Consider the following 18,451-nt stretch of genomic DNA (forward strand, 5'->3'; position numbering starts at 1 on the left):
GGGAGGCCTGGTGTGCTGCGATTCATGGGGTCGCAAAGAGTCGGACATGACTGAGCAACTGAACTGAACTGAACTGAAACAATCATGTGCGTAGTGGCAGGAGTATGGATAATCCTGTCACACAAGCTAGTCTGTCAGCAGAGAGGTTTGACCTGAGACACTCTTGTCATACCCAGGGCAGGGAATTAGCAGCAATTATTGGCACAACAAATGAAAAACCCTTCACCAATATAATTCCTAACCAACCCACTATACTGACAATTTCCCAAAAGATTTTGCCTTTAGTAAGTCTAAAACATCTCATGCCTCTCAGGTTGGGAGACTGTAAACAATCACATGTGGCCAGAGGAACCTATACAGGCGGGCTAGATAACCTTCAGAGGAGTCCGTAAGTTGAAACACTCTTGCCATGCCCAGGAATTTTTATTGACTTGGAGCTGCACGTTTACTCCTTCTCTAAGAGAACCGGTGGGGAACAGCCCCCCATAAAGTCAGAGGTGTAGGCGAGAGCATGAAACAGTAAAGTAGGTAGACTCTGGTTTTGGGGGTAGATGCTCGGGAACAGGGGGTTTCCTGAGGCTTGATCACACTTTTGCGTATGCCAAGCCTCCTTCCTCATGCTGGCTCCCGGCACCACACTGTCTTGCTCAGGCCTGCACATTGCAACTCTCCTCTCTGGGCGTCTTTTAGGCCCAGGTGCCTCCAATGCCTTGACCCCTTGCTGTAGCATTTTACAGGACCATTGTGAGGGTCAGGTGATACTGTGCTTGTGAATGTGCTTTGCACAGTCTAAAACACCATACTCTGTGCACACTGGTTATTGTCAAGTGGGCTAATGGACACAACAGGATACTGGACCCCGTAAGTATGGACCTGTGGGCCAGGTGTGCCCATTATCTCGATTATCCATGGAGCAGAGGCTCTGGGTAGAGGACCAGCAGAAGCTCTGCTGTGTCTCTCTGGAGGGCGAAGGCAGGCCAACCTCCTCAGGGCAGGTGAAAAACTCCCTGGGATGTCTGTCCAGGGAAAGTTTCCTGGGGAGTGCTGCTGCCTCCTAAATCTCATGAGCAAGATTGGGGCAAAGGAAGGAAAGGAACATGACAGGCCCCTTGCAGGCGATGAGACACCTGGCACCCAGGGGAGGTCAGACTGGGCCAGAGTCTGCCCTCTGCTTCACAGGAAGCAGCATGGCTCCCTGACAGGGTTTTCCTCTGAAAGATGGTTACTGGGATTCTCTGCTATGTATAAGACTCAAGATGCAACACGGAAACAAAATCATTTTGTTGCTTTACTCAGGGCTGGATCTCTTGGCCCTGAGATTGTGTTGGGGCTCACACTTTTTGTGCATCCGATGATTGCTGCTCTGGGGTTTGTCCCTGTCTTCAATAAGCTTACAGTTACAAGAAACAATTCTGCACTGTGATGCGGTGCCTGTAAGAGCAATCACAGGCTCAGAGAAGGGAGAGATGACTGTACTAGTCAGTAGCTGAGCAAGGCTCCTGGGGGAGGGAGACCCCAATCTATGTCTAAATGGTGGATAGGATCTGAATAAATGGGAGGCAATGGGAGGGGTACTTTAGAGGGAGAAATACGTGAGCAAGAACACTACTTTGTGATGGTTAGGTTAAGACTCTTCTGCCTTAAATTCCAGAGATAAGAGAACCACTGCCTTCTTTCTAATTAAATCAGGAGGTTAAAAGGAACCCTCCCATCTTTCCCAGGTGATTCAGTGGTAAAGAATCTCTCTACCAATGCAGAAATTCCAGGATACTCGGGTCTGATCCCCAGGTCAGGAAGATCCACTGGAGGAGGAAATGGCACCCCACTCCAGTATTCTTGCCTGGAAAATCTCAAGGGCAGAGGAACCTGGCAGGCTACAGTCTATGGGGTTGTGAAGAGTCATATATAACTGAGCACGCATCCCATCTTTTCAGGACTTGAAGTAAAACTCAAAAGGAGGAGAGCTAGGGATTCCCTGATAGCTCAGATAATAAAGTCTTCCTTCCTGCAGTGTGGGAGACCTGATTTCAATCCCTGGGTTGGGAAGTTCCCCTGGAGAAGAAAATGGCAACCCACTCCAGTATTCTTGCCTGGAAAATCCCATGAATGGAGGAGCCTGGTGGGCTACAGTTCACAGGGTTGCAAAGAGTCAGACACAACTGATTGACTTCACTTTAACTTTCAGAGAACTCCCAGGTGGTCCTGTGGTTAGGATTCCGTGTTCTCACTGCCAAGGGTGCAAGTTCAATCCCTGGTTGGGAAACTGAGATCCCATAAGTCATGAGGCACGGCAAAAAACAAACAAACAAACAAACAAACAAACAAACAAAAAAACACCAAAAAAAGGAGACTGGCTCCAAAGTCCACACCTTTGTTTCTAAACTCCACCGCCTCTCAAAGTGGATTATTTCCTGGGGGTTAGTGGGTTGACTTTACTATGGAAAATCAAGTGCATTGTACTTACAGGCAAAGAAGATTTTCCTGAAGGAGCAGTACTATGCGCTTATTTGCTCAGTCATGTCCAACTCTTTGTGACCCCATGGACTGTAGCCCACCAGGCTCCTCTGTCCATGGGGATTCTCCAAGCAAGAATACTGGAGTGAGTTGCCATGCCCTCCTCCAGGGGATCTTCCCAACCCAGGGATCGAACCCAAGTCTCCCATAGTGCAGGTGGATTCTTTACTGTCTGAGCCCCAAGGGAAGCCCCTGAAGGAGCAGAATACAGAAGAAAAGAGTCTCAATGAATTTGCTAATTATTTTTCCCTGCTCTGGTAATGTAAGCCTTTCTATCTATCTATCTATCTTTACTGTTGCTGTTGCTCAGTTGCTCAGCACTTCTGACTTGTTGTGACCCCATGGAATGTAGCCCTCCAGGCTCCTTTGTACATGGAATTTCCCAGGCAAGAATACTGGAGTGCATTGCCATTTCATTCTCCAGGGGATCTTCCTGATCTAGGGATTGAACCTGAGTCTCCTGTATTGCAGGCAGTTTCTCTATCTATCTATCTATAACTATTCCAGTGGAGCCATTTGTTGACACCCTGCTGTGGGGCTTGATTTCAGGTTGTTCATGCTGGTACTGATCGGTGTCAGCATCGCCTGGGTGCCCATCGTGCAGTCAGCACAAAGTGGACAGCTCTTCGACTACATCCAGTCCATCACCAGTTACTTGGGACCACCCATCGCAGCAGTCTTCCTGCTTGCTATTTTCTGCAAGAGAGTCAATGAGCCGGTAGGTATCAAGAATGTCTAGAAAAGTCATTCGGAACAGAAATTCCCTTCTGGATTTGTATATTCTTTGGGAGGAATTCTACTCCAGAGATCTTGAGCAGGAATCAAGGTGCTGGTGAGGGTTTATATGGAAAATCCTCCAGGGACCTTGGGACTTTCCTTCTCCTTGCTGCAGGTTCTAAATTAATTCCCAAGTAATGATGTGTGTTTTCCATCTACTCTGGGTGATTCTCACTGTGTGGCTCTCTCTGGGAAGCTTGTAGCCTCTGGGCAAACAGCTCCATGGGAATTGCTAGCACAGGCTACCTCCTGGGTTCTGCAGGGGGCTACGTTTTCCAGCCAGCATTTCTCAGGGCCCAGTGAAGGACCAAGGAGTGATACTCCAGCCAGATAGGGATAAGGGTGAGGGGACTTTGGATCTATAAAAGGGGCTGATGGAAAAGTTCCTTTCTCCTCTTCCTCTAAAAGACCCAATTTCTTTCAATGTCTTCAGGAATACAGATTAGCTCACAAGTAATTGTGTTATAACTGAATGTGCCTAAATCTGGAGTCTGATGGTAATAGTAGCTGCAGGTAGAGAAATTCAAAGTATTTTTAAAGTTAAAGGGATTTTTTTTTTTTTTTGGCACTGAGAACTTGGGTGCTATTCTAAACAAGGGCTTCCCAGGTAGCTCAGTGGTAAAGAATACACCTGCCAGTGCAGAAGATGTAGGAGACATGGGTCCAATCCCTCCATTGGGAAGATCTCCTGGAGGAGGAAACGGCAGCCCAATCCAGTACTCTTGCCTGGAAAAGCCCATGGACAGAGGAGCCTGGCAGGTCTGTGGGGTCGCAAAAGAGCTGGTTGGGCATGACTGAGCAACTAAGAACACTCAAATACCCAGTTGAGTTACTAAGAGGTGGTAAACAGAGCCACTGAAGGCCTGACCTAACATCCCCAGTCGTATTCTGAACCCCAGGGTTCCTGTTTCAGATGGCCTGGAGCTCGTATTTCTCTCACTGTTATTCTTTCGTCTCTGTCCCCCAGTGAATGCACAGCTGTTTCCCGAATACAGTGTTCATCATCCAGGCTTTTCTTTCACAGGGAGCCTTTTGGGGATTGATCATAGGATTTTTGATTGGGGTGTCCCGTATGATTACCGAGTTTGCCTATGGAACCGGGAGCTGCATGGAGCCCAGCAACTGTCCCACGATTATCTGTGGTGTGCACTACTTGTACTTTGCCATCATCCTCTTTGTCATTACCATCATCGTCATCCTGGCCATCTCCCTCTTCACCAAGCCCATTGCAGATGTGCATGTGAGTATCCATGCAGGAGGCTGTCCTGCCTGGTTTTGCATTCATGCTGCAGCACTCAACTTGATTGCTTTGGCTCAGTTAGAGGCCTCTTACTCTCATGACTAAAATAGGCTGTCCTTGTCTTTGGTGTCACGTAAAAGGACACATGGGCTTTCCAGGTGGCTCAGTGGTAAAGAATCCACCTGCAATGCAGGAGACCTGGGTTCGATCCCTGTGTCGGGAAGATGCCCCAGAGGAGGAAATAGCAACCCACTCCAGTATTCTTGCCTGGGAGACTTTATGGACAGATGAGTTTGATGGGCTACAGTCCATGGTGTTGCAGAGAGTTGGACATGACTTAGCAACTGAGCACGCACAGAAGGACAGGACAGGGAGCGCGGTTTGCCAGCAGAGCAGTGTCAAGAGTATCTTCAGCAGGCCGCATTTCAGCCCAAGGGACTGTCCTCTGGATCCTGCTGCCCGAGTGACGGCTTAGATGCACGGCAATGAGATCACATGGGCTGACACAGGGTTACCCCAGCTTGGATGCTTATATCCCAGATAGGAATGCATATTTCTTGTGATAGACTCTAGGTCATAGCTTCCAAAGGTCCCAGCAAGGGACATACCTAGTTGTAAAAATCACCACGCTAAGGGAAATCTGAAGCATGATATACCCTTTATTTTTATTTTTTTTCCCAATGAAGCCTCCAAACAATTGCCCATGGAATTTAAGAAATTTCAAACAGTATCAAAGTCTAATTGATTCAAGACTTCAAAGATGACAAGTACTCTTCTTTAGCTCTAGATGTCGCCCTTGGTTTAGGGAATGTTTGCAGCCCTCCCAATGCAGATGAAAATTACCAATAATGGGTCACTTTTTACCATAAGCAGTGAAGTCTGGTAACCCAACACAGCTAGCATTCTACCCTTTTTAGGTTTCCAGGGAACAGAGCTAGAGTGTTATCCCAAGATCACATTTGTCTGAAGAGAAAGAGAAAGGGTTTTGTTGGTCCCTTTCTCATGCATACACAAAAATAGGAATCCTTAACAGACCTTTAACCTCAGCACCAAATTTTCAAAACTGTGACCAACCTTAATGTCAAACAAAGATTGCTTTTACAGCGGCAGAACCGCCATCACAGTTATTGGCCAAATCTGTCACAGACTCTCTTTATGTTGTGTTAATTGCTTCTTGATGCCTCAGTTTTTTAAAATATTGTAGCCCTAAACACATTTAGTTCCATGCTTCTTGAAATAAAGTAGTTTCTGGTTTCATGTCAATAGAAAGTATACCTCCAGCTCTTCCTATTCTAACTGGCTCATGAGTCTACAATTAATATGGTACAAAAATCTGATCTTACTTACACTGCTGGTCTGGATAAATGGGTGCCTGGTCTTCTTTCCTAGCCTGAATGCTAAAAGGAACAAATTCATTTATCATATGTAACAAGAGATCATTCATTCAAAACATTTCTATGCTCATGACAGTCTCAGCCTCTGAATATGCCCATATGCTAGGGGATGGTATGTGCATGTATATGATTTATATCCACGTTCCCAACATATTCAGAGATAGTGCTGTGGATGGAAACTTATCTGTGTTGTTGATGGAGTTGAGAGCCACATTCCTTTTCCTTTCTCGACACACATCTCTTTGTTCTCCCAACTTCTTGGCCCAGGACACTACTTGGATCTTCCTGCTAACCTGTTCTGCTTTCTCCACAGCTCTACCGTCTGTGCTGGAGCCTGCGTAACAGCAAAGAGGAGCGTATTGACCTGGATGCAGAAGACGAGGACATTCAAGATGCCCGGGAGGATGCCTTAGAAATAGGTGATTTGCGGCTCAGAGCCTATTCCCAAGTTACTCCTCTAACCACAAGACCACCTTACTGAAGCCTTCACCAAGTGCCTTCAAACTCAGATCTCTCTTCTGGAGGGGAGTGAGGAGCGGGGTATGGGGTGAGATGGATAAATGGGTTTTGGGCAGTTTACTCAAGGCCTTGTCAAGGGGAGGAGGAGGATGCAGAATCGTCCCAGCTCTTCCCTTTTTGGTTTACAGTGCTCATTGAGGAAGCACAGGTGAGATATTCACCACCCTGACTTGGTTTGGGGCTTGGCTAGGGACAAGGGAAGACACTAGCTTATAAACTGAAAGCAGTTGAAACCAAAGCTATGGTCAGTTCTAGTGATATCAGTGGGATGAGATAGAGGCTCTTAGGGTCTTGTGTCTTGCTGGCTTACCACATCATGTTTAAAATATCAGATTTCCTTGCAAGTCCACTAAGATCATGCTTGTTGTTGTTTGTTGTTCAGTCGCTAAGTCGTTTCTGACTCTTTGCGACCCCGTGGACTGCAGCCCACAAGGCTTCCCCGTCCTCACTCTCTCCTGGAGTTTGTTCAAACTCATGTCCATTGAGTTGGTGATGCCATCCAATCATTTCATCATCTGCCATCCTCTTCTCTTTTTGCCTTCAAGCTTCTCCAGCATCAGGGTCTTTCCAATAAATCAGCTCTTCATATCAGGTGGCCAAAGTATTGGAGTTTCAGCTTCAGCACCAGTGCTTCCAATGAGTATCCAGGGCTGATTCTGTTTAGGGCTGACTGGCTTGATCTCCTTGCTGTCTGAGGGACTCTAAGAGTCTTCTCTGGCACCACTGTTCGAAAGCACCAATTCTTCAGAGCTCCAAGATGATGCTTAGTCAATGCTTAGAGACTTATCCTGATCGCGGAGCAATGTTTTCCTCAGTTTCTGTGTTGGAGCTTTTCCTCCCTACATGGGAGGGGGCGCACACATGGAGGATGGTCGTGGTGATGTGTGCTGTGCAGAGGTGCGGGAGCACACGGTCATGTGTGGTTTGCTGGTACTGGGCTGGAGAGGGGAGGGCAGTGGTCTCTGACCATGGTGCTGAAAACACAGTGGGCTTGATTTCATATCTGCTGCTGCTGCTGCTACTGCTAAGTCGCCTCAGTGGTGTCCGACTCTGTGTGACCCCATAGACGGCAGCCCATCAGGCTCCCCGTCCCTGGGATTCTCCAGGCCAAGAATACTGGAGTGGGTAGCCATTTCCTTCTCCAATGCATGAAAGTGAAAAGTGAAATTGAAAGTGAAGTTGTGCCTGACTCTTAGCGACCCCATGGACTGCAGCCTACCAGGCTCCTCTGTCCATGGGATTTTCCAGGCAAGAGTACTGGAGTGGGGTGCCATTGCCTTCTCTGATTTCATATCTAGTGAGTCACAAACCTGGGATTCTAACCCAGGTCTGCTTGCCTTTAATGCCACACTTGGGGTCAGAGGACAGAATTAGTTCCCTTGGTGGGCATCCACTTTTTTAGTGGCAAGGTCAGTTGAATGGTTTGACTCAGCAGTATCAGGTCTTAAGCCCTTGAAGTGTTGCTCACTTGCTGCCCTGGATCAGGGACTGAGCAGACCAATCCTTGCCACATGACTGGATCTCTTGTGAAGCCTTGGGATTTCCAGGTGCGGTCAGTACACTCTCGAGTCATGCCAGACTCATTGCTTTCAGTGATGTGGCAAACAGATATGGGTTTCTCTGGTTGAGAGGTGGGTTTTCCACATTCTTCACATGTCACAGTCCCCCAGTCAATGGTTAACATTTCTCTCTCATAAGCTATTATTTCTTGTTTGATTCTGAGTGTCTGAAATCAAAATGTATTTCCTTTGGGCCCAACAGAGGTAAAATATACCACCATAGTATATTATGGAGAATCCAACTGTTAACATCATCTTATAATTAATTACATTTATTCAAACCTTAATCTGCACCATTGTTATTCCTGCAAACAAGAAAAGTGGGAGTTGTGTGCAGAGTGGCAGATGTGTCATGGCCTGATATCTCCTCTGGAGATCTTTTCTAGTACCTCCTGCTTCTGTATCCAACAGTCCTTTTATTCCTTTCCCCAGACACAGAAGCTTCTGAGGAGAAAAAAGGATGCCTCAGGCAGGCCTATGACATGTTCTGCGGCCTGGACCAGCAGAAAGGCCCCAAAATGACGAAGGAAGAGGAGGCAGCCATGAAGCTGAAGATGACAGACACCTCGGAGAAGCGTTTGTGGCGGATGGTGGTGAACATCAACGGCATCATTCTGCTGGCCGTGGCTGTCTTCTGCCACGCCTACTTTGCCTGAGTCCTGCTTTCTGCTGCAGGCTGTGTTTGTGGAGGCTGGAGTCTTCACTCTGTCTCTCTTTGGTCCCATTCAGTGGTGTTGAAGGACACCAGCCAGTTGTAAACTCTGCCCTGTCGATAAATGTGTACATTTGTAATTACAGGCTAGCTAGAGAAAAATCACTGATTTGCTGTTAACTTATATATTCGAGGCCAATGTGGTACAGTCATCTGTACATTTCAGAGCTGCAGAAGGAAATCCCACTCACCCCAGTGTCTAGGAAAAGGCAGACTAAGATACAGAAGCCCCGTGATGTCTGATGCACATTTTTCTCAGGTAGATTCAGCATGTTAACATTGTTTGTGATCCTTAAACGCTGCTTAAAGAGTTGTGGTCCCCTGGTTACTACCACTTTCTCTATCTAACATCCCCTGTCATTTTTTAAAACTTTATTTTACTTTAAGAAAGCATCACCCTACCTCATGAAATCCTTGTCAAGTTTTCCTGGCATGAGAAAAATCAACCTGATAAATTGATGAACATATTGAAGCTGAGGATGGGAGCTTGATGGGGTCTGTGTCCTGGGTGTTTGCTCTTTGAAGGACAGGCCTGGACATGGCAGTACCAGTCCAATGAGAGGGATCCAAGCACCAGCCTCGGGCCAGGGGGGAAAGCAGATAATCTTGAGCCAAGAGGATTTTCTGGCTTTCTTGGAAGTGTTCATTGTCAGTTCCTTGTGTTTGAGATTTCATTTATTTTGGCATTTCCTGTGCCTGGACTATCTTAGCCACTCAGTAATGTTTGTGGACATAATGGATGACATGTGTATTTGTTAATAAATGCTTGTTTTCTTTTTGGGCTTTCCTGGTGGCTTAGATGATAAAGAGTCTGCCTGCAGTGCAGGAGACCTAGGTTTGATCCCTGGGTCGGGAAGATCCCCTGGAGAAGGAAATGGCAACACACTCCAGTATTCTTGCCCGGAAAATCCTATGGACAGAGGAGCCTGGCAGGCTACAGTCCATGGGGTCACAAAGAGTTGGACACGACTGAGTGACTTCACTTTTCTTTTTGGTTAACCTTATGGCTGCACAGAGTACACTCTCTGGTGACTATAATGAATCGGGGTGCATTTTCCAGAGGCTCCACTTCCTCGTGGTGCTGATGTAACTGATTCTGTGTCCCATAATGAGCAAACATGCCTCTGGGGGCACTTGTCATCTCAGAGCAGCTGGACTCTCCTGAAACACTGACACTTGTAGCCCAAGATCCTCCTCCCTATGAGCTCAGGTGGCCACAGCTCTTTTTCCTTATGTGTCTTGACTGGTGATCATCCATTGAACAAGGTTAGAGTGGGCAGTCTCTGTTCCAGGTGGTAGCGTTCAACATTTTTATTTTCTGTTGTACCTCTTTCCTAAGGAGAAATTTTAAAAATTAAATTTAAATTTGATTAATCCTTTTGGTTCCACCTGTGAAATCTTAATCATTTTGTAATATAATCCTATGGAAGTCATGATGTTTGTATTGACTGATTTGAGGCTAGCTTAGCAAATAGGTGGGATCTGAGGTTCTGTGGAGCAGCTGAGAGTAGTTCCTGGGTATAAAAATGGTTCAACAGGTAAAGAATGGCTTGTTCTTATGAAAGGAAAAGAAAATATTTGGTGTGCCCTCCAACGCACTCCAGTATTCTTGCCTGGAGAATCCCAGGGACAGAGGAGCCTAGTGGGCTGCTGTCTATGGGGTCGCACAGAGTCGGACATGACTGAAGTGACTTAGCAGCAGCAGCAGCAGCCTATTCCCCTTAAGCCAGGCAGAGAGGAGGGAAAAGTGGAGAATTTCACATGGCCAGTTATTACTCAGAGTACTCAGCTTTGCGGGGAGTTTGTGATATTTTTGAGCTCAGAGAGTCTAGAGAATGATGACTGAGAGCTGGTGGATGGAGCAGGCATTAAGTATCTAGATTGCCCTAGATTCTGTTTCTGGCCTTGCCAATGATCCTCTGTGTATATTGTGATAAATTAATTTTTTTTCTCAACTGTGTATTTTTCTCTTTGAAAAAATAAGGACCTTGGTGCTCATAGCATATACCTACCTCCTCTAGGTGTGACGAGGTCACTTTGAAAAGTGGATGAATGAAAAGAGGGTGGCATCTTTCTTACCTACATGAAGAATGCCAACAGATGTTATACTAAACTGCATTTAGTCCTTTTCATTAAAATTTATTACTTTGGTAAAAAAAATAAAAACATTGAAAAGCCATAACATCTTGATTTCCTGTTTTCTAGCCATTCTAGACAAATGCTGACCATGTCTGTAGTGAGAATTAGTTGACACAAGATATGGATTAGGAAGCAGAGGCCAGGAAAGCTGAGAATAGAATCTAGCAACTTGAGCAAGTTAGCTACATGTAGCAAAGTTTGGAGAGGATTTCAACTTCAAAACCTCTAGTAAAGACGAGGTGAGCCACTCTACCTTCAGTGCAGCGTTCCAAGAGAACCACTTGGGTAACCAGGGCCCAGTAAGTGATAAATTGTATTAGAATGATGTCAGGGATGCAGGAAAGAGATGTTTCTGTCCTCAGATGGAAGGCGTGTGCTGTGGGGCAGAGTGATTGCTCATTAATGTTAGTTTATAGAACTGAAAAACCATGCCCTGTCAGGAAAAAAGCTTCTTTATGTGTGGAGCTTCTTTACATATGGACTGATGCTGAAGCTGAAACTCTGTTACTTTGGCCACCTGATGCAAAGAACTGACTCATCTGAAAAGACCCTGATGCTGGGGAAGATTGAAGGTGGGAGGAGAAGGGGATGACAGAGGATGAGATGGTTGGATGGCATTACCAACTCAATGGACATCAGTTTGAGTAAACTCCAGGAGTTGGTGATGGACAGGGAGGCCTGGCGTGCTGCAGTCCATGGAGGTGCAAAGAGTCAGACATGACTGAGCGGCTGAACTGAACTGAACATATGGAAGACCATTTTAAAAGGAATCTCTCAAAATGAGAAGACAAAGCTGCTTCTGTGCAGAATGATGTTGGTCCTGGGGCCTTTGACAGACCTGGTAGCATTTCTTACTTCTGTACAACTGAGTCAGGCATTGGTGTTTGCATGGAAAAATTTCTACCATAAAAAATTATTTTAAAAATTGGAGTATAATCGCTTTACAATGTTGTGTTAGTTCTGCTGTACAACACCGTGACTCAGCCATGAGTACACGTATATCCCCTCCCTCTTGAGCTTCCCTCCCACCCTACCCATCCCACCCTCTAGGTCATCACAGGGCGCCGAACCGAGCTCCCTGAGCTATGCAGCAGCTCCCCGCTAGCTAGCTATGTTACACGTGGTTGTGTGTGTGTGTCAGTGCTACTGTTGATCAAATTTCTACCTTTGAAACTCATTGGCGCTCTCACTTTTCACTAGTACTGAGAGCGCCATTTCCTGAAAGATCTGCTACAGCGTGTTTTGCTTCACAAAAGCAAGCCTTGGAAGAAAAACACATGTGTGCTTAGCTGGAGGAGAGAGATTGTTTTCTAACATGACCCCCAACCCAGTCCCAAGAATACTCCTTCTAACCTTCAAATTGGATTTCGGGGAACCAAGGTTTTGAATGAGGTGCTATTGCCTTGACGGTTTGGTGGGGATGGAATTAGGGTGATGTGGGCGAGATTAACAGGGCGGGATTGTTTGGCTCTGGAGGGTTCAGGGGAGTGTTATTCAGTCCCTGAGCTTCGCATTGCATCCGTAACTCAGCCAGCTTTTTTCTGTCACAGTAGCTTCTGCTGTTCTATGACGGCTCTCCCAAGACTCCCAGGACACAGGTAATGATGCTGTCTGCTTCTAGGGCACACCCAGCTTGAGAGAAGCTGGTCCTTGCGTGGACCTGTGTTCCTAAATCACACTCAAAGGCCAAACTAAACATTAGATGTTTCAGATTGGAAAAATTCAAATTAGAATTCTGACGCTTGGCTTGTATCTTCTGATAGTCCCAGAGTCAAGGTGCTGGAGTCCTGGGAGCCCCCGGTGCTTTCTCTTTCACTGTTTGTTGAAAACCTCTGTGATGCTGCCATCCAAATGCCCTGCCTCACCTGCCTTCTCACCCTCAGGCCCTGTGGGCTCAGTGTGTAATTCTGTTTCCTTTTGCTGTGTGACATCCACGTCAGATGATTGTTTCCACAGGAAACTATGACTTGGAAATCCATAAGGTGCAGAACTGACTTTACTTGTGCTGCAGGCTCAACTGTGTTCTCTTCCCCCACTCACTCGTTTGGTTAAGTCTAATTCCCTAGTGCCTCAGACTGTGACTGCAGGGGTCACGGGAACTAAGATCCCGCATGCCGTTTGGTGTGGCCCCCCGCCCCCGCCCCCCGCTCCCAGGTAATAAAGTTGAGAAAATAAGTGCTTTTAAAATGGTGATGTCTAGGGCTTCCCTGGTGGCTCAGTGGTAAAGAATCTGCCTGCCAACGCAGGAAAAATGGGTTCCATCCCTGATCTGGGAAGACCCCACAAGCACAAGCCGCAGATCAACTAAGCCTGTGCTCGAGGGCAGATCAACTACTGAGCCTGTGCTGCAGGGCCGGGGAGCTGAAACTATTGAGCCCACAGGCCACAACTACTGAAGCGCAGGCGCCCCAGAACTTGTGCGCCACAACAAGTGGAGCCACCGCAGTGAGAAGCCCATTAGAGGGTAGCACCCGCGTGGCGCAGCTAGAGAAAAGCCCCCTCAGCCATGAAGACTCAGCACAGCCAAGAATAAATAAACAAACATTAAAAAATGGTGACGTCTGCAGTATGGTGGAGGAGGCCACTCCATACTCTCATCCTCCAATAAAAACATGGAAAGTTGGACAGCAACTGTCAGAACCAGTTTTGTGAGAATTCTAGAAAATGGTTTATGAAAGTTGATAGCAAACAAACAAGCATGGAAGCAAGAAAAAGTCACTACAAAAAGGCTGGAAGGTTTGCGGCACTCTCACTCCTTTCCCGCACCCTCTCTGTGGTGGCAGTCGTGGAACAGCACCTGTCATTAAGCGGCACCAGTCTTAGAGGAGGGGTAGCCCAGGCTCCCAGCGTGGAACCACTTCCCCAGGTCCAGAGAGGGCAGAGCCGACCGTGTTCACAAATTACTGTGTAAGCCTGTTCTCTTTCCTCCCTGGGTGGCTCCCTGAAGGACTGACACTAGGTGGCGCTCTGTTTCACCTAACCGGACTCCAGAGCGAGGAAGCTTGAAAACACTGCAAGCCGAACTAACCAGCCGCAGAGGCCTGTTATTTCAAAACGTACAACAGGGAGTACCCTGGTGGTCCAGTGGTTAAGCCTCCGTGCTTCCAAGGCAGGGGGCGCGGGTTCCATCCCTGGTCTGGGAACTAAGATCACACACGCCATGCAGCATGGCCTAAAAACAAAAAGTATAGCATAGACTGCTTAAGGCAAAATCTTAGGGGAGATGTCATTGGGAAATTAAGACATCCAAAAGCAACTATACATACTCGGGAATTAGAAAGCCATGTTTAGAAAGACCAGGGTAAGAAGACACAAGCTTAGAAAAAGCCTGAGAAGACCCTACGCTTTCATCTTGGTCAGATACAGTGCAAGCCTGGTTAGGAGCTGAGGAAGGGCCTCAGACAGGAAGTCCGGAAAACTGGGAGAACTCCTGAAATTCAAGGAAATCTCTACCAAAACAACTGAACAGAAGCTAAGGAACAAAGACTTCCACGGCCACATCGATGAAGAATATGGGCATTGCCACGGTAGTCTGGGAAAGTCACTAAACAAATGGATTTGTACACCATTTAACAACGAATAAACTTTACAAACAGCTCAATACCAAACAAGCTGATAAAAAAATGGGTGGAAGATCTAAACAGATATTTCTCCAAAGGAGACATTCAGGCGGCCAAAAGCACAGGAAAAGTTGCTCAACATCTCTAATTATTAGGGAAATGCAAATCAAAACTACAATGAAGGTATCACCTCACACCAGTCAGAATGGCCATCATCAAACAATCTACAAACAATAAATACTGGAAAGGGTGTGGAGAAAAAGGAACCTATCTACACTGTTGATGGAATTGTCAACTGGTACAGCAAGTATGGAGAACAGTATGAAGGTTCCTCAAAAATCCCAAAATAGAGCTACCATATGATCCAGCAATCCCACTCCTGGGCATCTCACTCCAGAGGAAACCATAATTTGAAAAGACACACACAACCCACTGCTCATTGCAGTGTTATTTACAATAGCCAGGACAAGAGACAACCTAAATATCCCTCAGCGGCTGAAAGGATAAAGGAGACATGTGCGTGTATGCAGTGGAATATTACTCACCAACAAAAACAAAATAATGCCGTTTGCACTGACCTGGATGGACCTAGAGATGGTCATATTGAGTGAAGTGAGCCAGAAAGAAAGAAATAGCATGTGATATTGCTTATACGTGGAATCTTAAAAAATGGTACGAATGAACTTATTTATAAAACAAACAGATGTAGAATACAATCTTATGTTTACCAAGGGGGAAAGACCCCCTGGAGGAGGAAATGCCAACCCACTCCAATATTCTTGCCTGAAAAATTCCATGGACAAAGGAGCCTGGGAGGCTACAGTCCATGGGGTCACAAAGAGTTGAACACGACTGAAGTGACTTGGCATGCACACATTAGTCAAATACTGTAGATAATACCAAGTAATTGAAACAAATGTGAATATTTCTCAGTAGAAAGATGGTCAAATTATGGTAAATGATTTTATGGAATAATGTGCTACTGGAAAGAATGAGGGATACCTATATGTACTAATAGGTGAAGAGCTCCAACATAAATGTTATACTGAAAAGTCAGTCACGGAACTACACACAATGTCAAAATAAAACAAATACAGAGAAAGACATATTCCAGTAACAAAGCAAATAAAGAATTAATGGTAATATAGAAAATTAGATTTGGTAATTATTGCACAACTCTGACTTTTCTAAAACAAACTTAATTGTACACTTTAAATAGATGAATTATGTGAACTATTTTAAAAAAGTAGCCTAAAAATAGATAAAAATAGAATCAAACTATTTAAAAAAGTAGTCTAAAAATCATGCAAGTTCTCTGGTGGTTCAGTGGCTGGGACTCAGCGCTTTCACAGCCAGGACCCAAGTTTAATCCCTGGTTGAGGAACTAAGATCCTATAGCCACAAGGCATGGCCAAATTAAAATAAAAAAGAAGTCTAAAAATCAATGGCTTGATATGCTAACATTTAGGAGGGGGTGGCTTTATTTGAGATATAAGTTAATAATAAATTCACAAATATATTTACAGCTGGTATTTTCAACTCATCTCCTCTTAACTATTAGGAAATATTTCTATCTTCGAAATCTTTGAGAGCAATGAAGGGAAGACAGAAGTTCACTTTGATAGATGAAGAGGTTATTATGTGAGGCAGAGTTGGGAGAGGCATTCCTTCTCAGTGGAAACCTCTAGAAACTGCAGAAAGTAACTGTAGGTTAGGGCAATCTGCCTGTTGAGCTGTAAAAAAATTTAGACCGAGTGCTTCCAGTTTATGTACACCTTGAGTCAACTCACTGACTTTCTAAAGTATCAACTCTTTCTTTCTCTTTATTGACACAAAGGAACAACAAAAGCTAAAACCCAGGTGTATGCTCATCCCATTCAAAAAGCTGCTTATCTGCCTTTGCAACCCAAAAAAGGGATACAAGTGAAAGATCAATAAAATTATCTTTGCTTAATAAATGCTCCAGTAGCTCAGACAGAGTTCAGGCAAAATAGCCATGGACAAAGACTGCCACTGCCAGGGGGATGATGGCGTTGATGTTCACTACTGTCCTCCATAAGGGCTTCTCAGACGTGTCTGCCAGCTTCTTCTTCTGGGCTGCTTCCTCCGCTTTGCTCAGTTTGGGGCCCTTCCTCTGCAAACCGCAGAACAAGTCGTAAGCCTTCCTGAGACAGCCACGAGTTTCCTCAGGATTATCTGAAATGAAGAAATAAATGATTGCAGAACACGGGAAATACAAATCCTGTCGATGTAGTACAGGTGATTGTAAAGGATGATTATAGCTGCTAAATGTTACAGGAATCCCTGGCAAATATGGATAGATGGTGGATGGATGGACAGACAGACTGACGGACAAGTGGATGTAGGGATGGACTCCACATGTAGCAAATTGTCTTGGCTGTTGGGAAGGTAAGGTTTTAAAGTCGAAGTTTGCCATAAACCTAAGAGGTTTTTCCAAAGCTGAATTTCATGGCATTGAAAAAAAAAAAAAGACAGTTACATAGAGTTTCTATGTGAAAACCAAATGTAAACCAGGTATTACCACTGTCAACACCATCATCGGCTTCTTCATGCCTTTCCTCTTCTATATCTAAATCCGTTCGTTCCTCTGTACTGTTCCGAAGAGCCCAGCACAGGCGATACAGCTAACCAGAGACCAGAGACAAACATATTAGTGATAGCAAGTGTTTACAATAATGAGATGATACATTTGTTTATTGTACAGTGCAAAAAAATCAAACAGCCCAGGAAAGTACAGACAACAAAGAAGAGATCTTCCACCACTCTCACCCACAAAAACATCTATCATTTAAAATTATCTCTGCGTTTTTAAAAATAAAGTTCTTTATGGTTTTAATAATATTTCTGTTTTCTGGTAGTTATTAAAAAATCATCAGTAATATGTTTACAACCCCTATTTCCAGGTCCCATTGTATGGGACTCACACATGAGTTGAAGCTTTAAAAGGCAAAGAATCCTTTGAAAATGAGCATATCTATTACTCACATGCACATCAGGAATGGGTTTTGTTAACAGGGAAATTCCCAGGATGATCAGTATGGAAACAAAAAAGAGAATGAGGGCAAAGTACAGATAGTGTACTCCACAACTCCCCGTTCCATAGACAAACTCCGCGACCATACGGATGAGGCCAATCACAAAGCCAACAATTAGACCCCAGAAGGCTCCCTGAGAAAGAAACAAGGGTAAAAGTTGTGTGTTTAGAAAAGACAGCACACTCATTCAAGAAAGTCATAACTACCATCCTGTCTGTTTTCTCCACTAAGGACCAGCAAATGGCTACCTTTGACCACAAGGTCGTCAAAGCAGGGGAAAAATGAAAATGCCTGTATTCCCAGGAGGCTGTTGCTTTCTGTGGCTCTGAAAGACCTTTGTGTTTGACTTTATAAATATATATATGTTAAAACTTGTGACATTTTGGTGAATAAACATAACTATGCCTTACGTTACACAATTTATAGAATTGATATGATAGTTTGACAACTTTATTAAACTTGTGACAATTAAAATCATTTATTTTATCTGTGAAGTTGGTGGGAGTAGAAACATGTATCCCTGTTCCCCTGACCAAGAATTTGTTGTTGTTTAGTTGCTAAGTTGTGTCTGACACTTTTGCAACCCCACGGACTATAGCTCGCCAGGCTCCTCTGTCCATGGGATTTCTCAAGAATCCCAGTATTCTCAAGAATACTGGAGTGGATTGCCATTTTGTTCTCCAGGGGATCTTTCCAACCCAGAGATCGAACCCACATCTCCTGCATTGCAGGTGGATTCTTTTCCACTGAGCCACCAGGGAAGCCCAGTCAAGATGTTAGGTTTAGGAAAAACAGTATTACGTAGGGATTAAGACTGTGAGCTTTAGATGGAGGAAGACCTTAGTCTGTATCTCAAGATCCCACTTACTAATGTTAAGTAACATATGGAAAGAACATACATATTAATCTCTCTGCATCTGTTCCTCATCTGAAAATTATTATAATAAGGCTAATACCTGGGAACAAAGAAGCAATTAAATA

At 45.0% G+C, this 18,451-nt stretch overlaps 2 protein-coding genes across 2 annotated transcripts in view; one reads left to right on the forward strand and one right to left on the reverse strand.

Moving 5' to 3' along the window:
* The window catches only part of SLC5A1 (solute carrier family 5 member 1), a 53,599-nt gene extending 44,680 nt beyond the window's left edge, over positions 1 to 8,919 (forward strand). The window contains 4 exon segments of the mRNA NM_001009404.1: positions 3,064 to 3,232; positions 4,316 to 4,531; positions 6,239 to 6,344; positions 8,436 to 8,919. Of these exon segments, the coding sequence (NP_001009404.1) occupies positions 3,064 to 3,232; positions 4,316 to 4,531; positions 6,239 to 6,344; positions 8,436 to 8,659 (715 nt within the window). The 3' untranslated portion in view covers positions 8,660 to 8,919.
* A 7,300-nt stretch (positions 8,920 to 16,219) lies between these two features.
* LOC101117536 (solute carrier family 5 member 4) overlaps positions 16,220 to 18,451 on the reverse strand; it is a 30,208-nt gene continuing 27,976 nt past the window's right edge. The window contains 3 exon segments of the mRNA XM_027980289.3: positions 16,220 to 16,610; positions 16,957 to 17,059; positions 17,421 to 17,603. Coding sequence (XP_027836090.2) covers positions 16,396 to 16,610; positions 16,957 to 17,059; positions 17,421 to 17,603 — 501 coding nt within the window. The 3' untranslated portion in view covers positions 16,220 to 16,395.

This window comes from Ovis aries, chromosome 17 (assembly GCF_016772045.2).
Source record: "Ovis aries strain OAR_USU_Benz2616 breed Rambouillet chromosome 17, ARS-UI_Ramb_v3.0, whole genome shotgun sequence".
NCBI classification, from domain to species: Eukaryota; Metazoa; Chordata; class Mammalia; order Artiodactyla; family Bovidae; genus Ovis; species Ovis aries.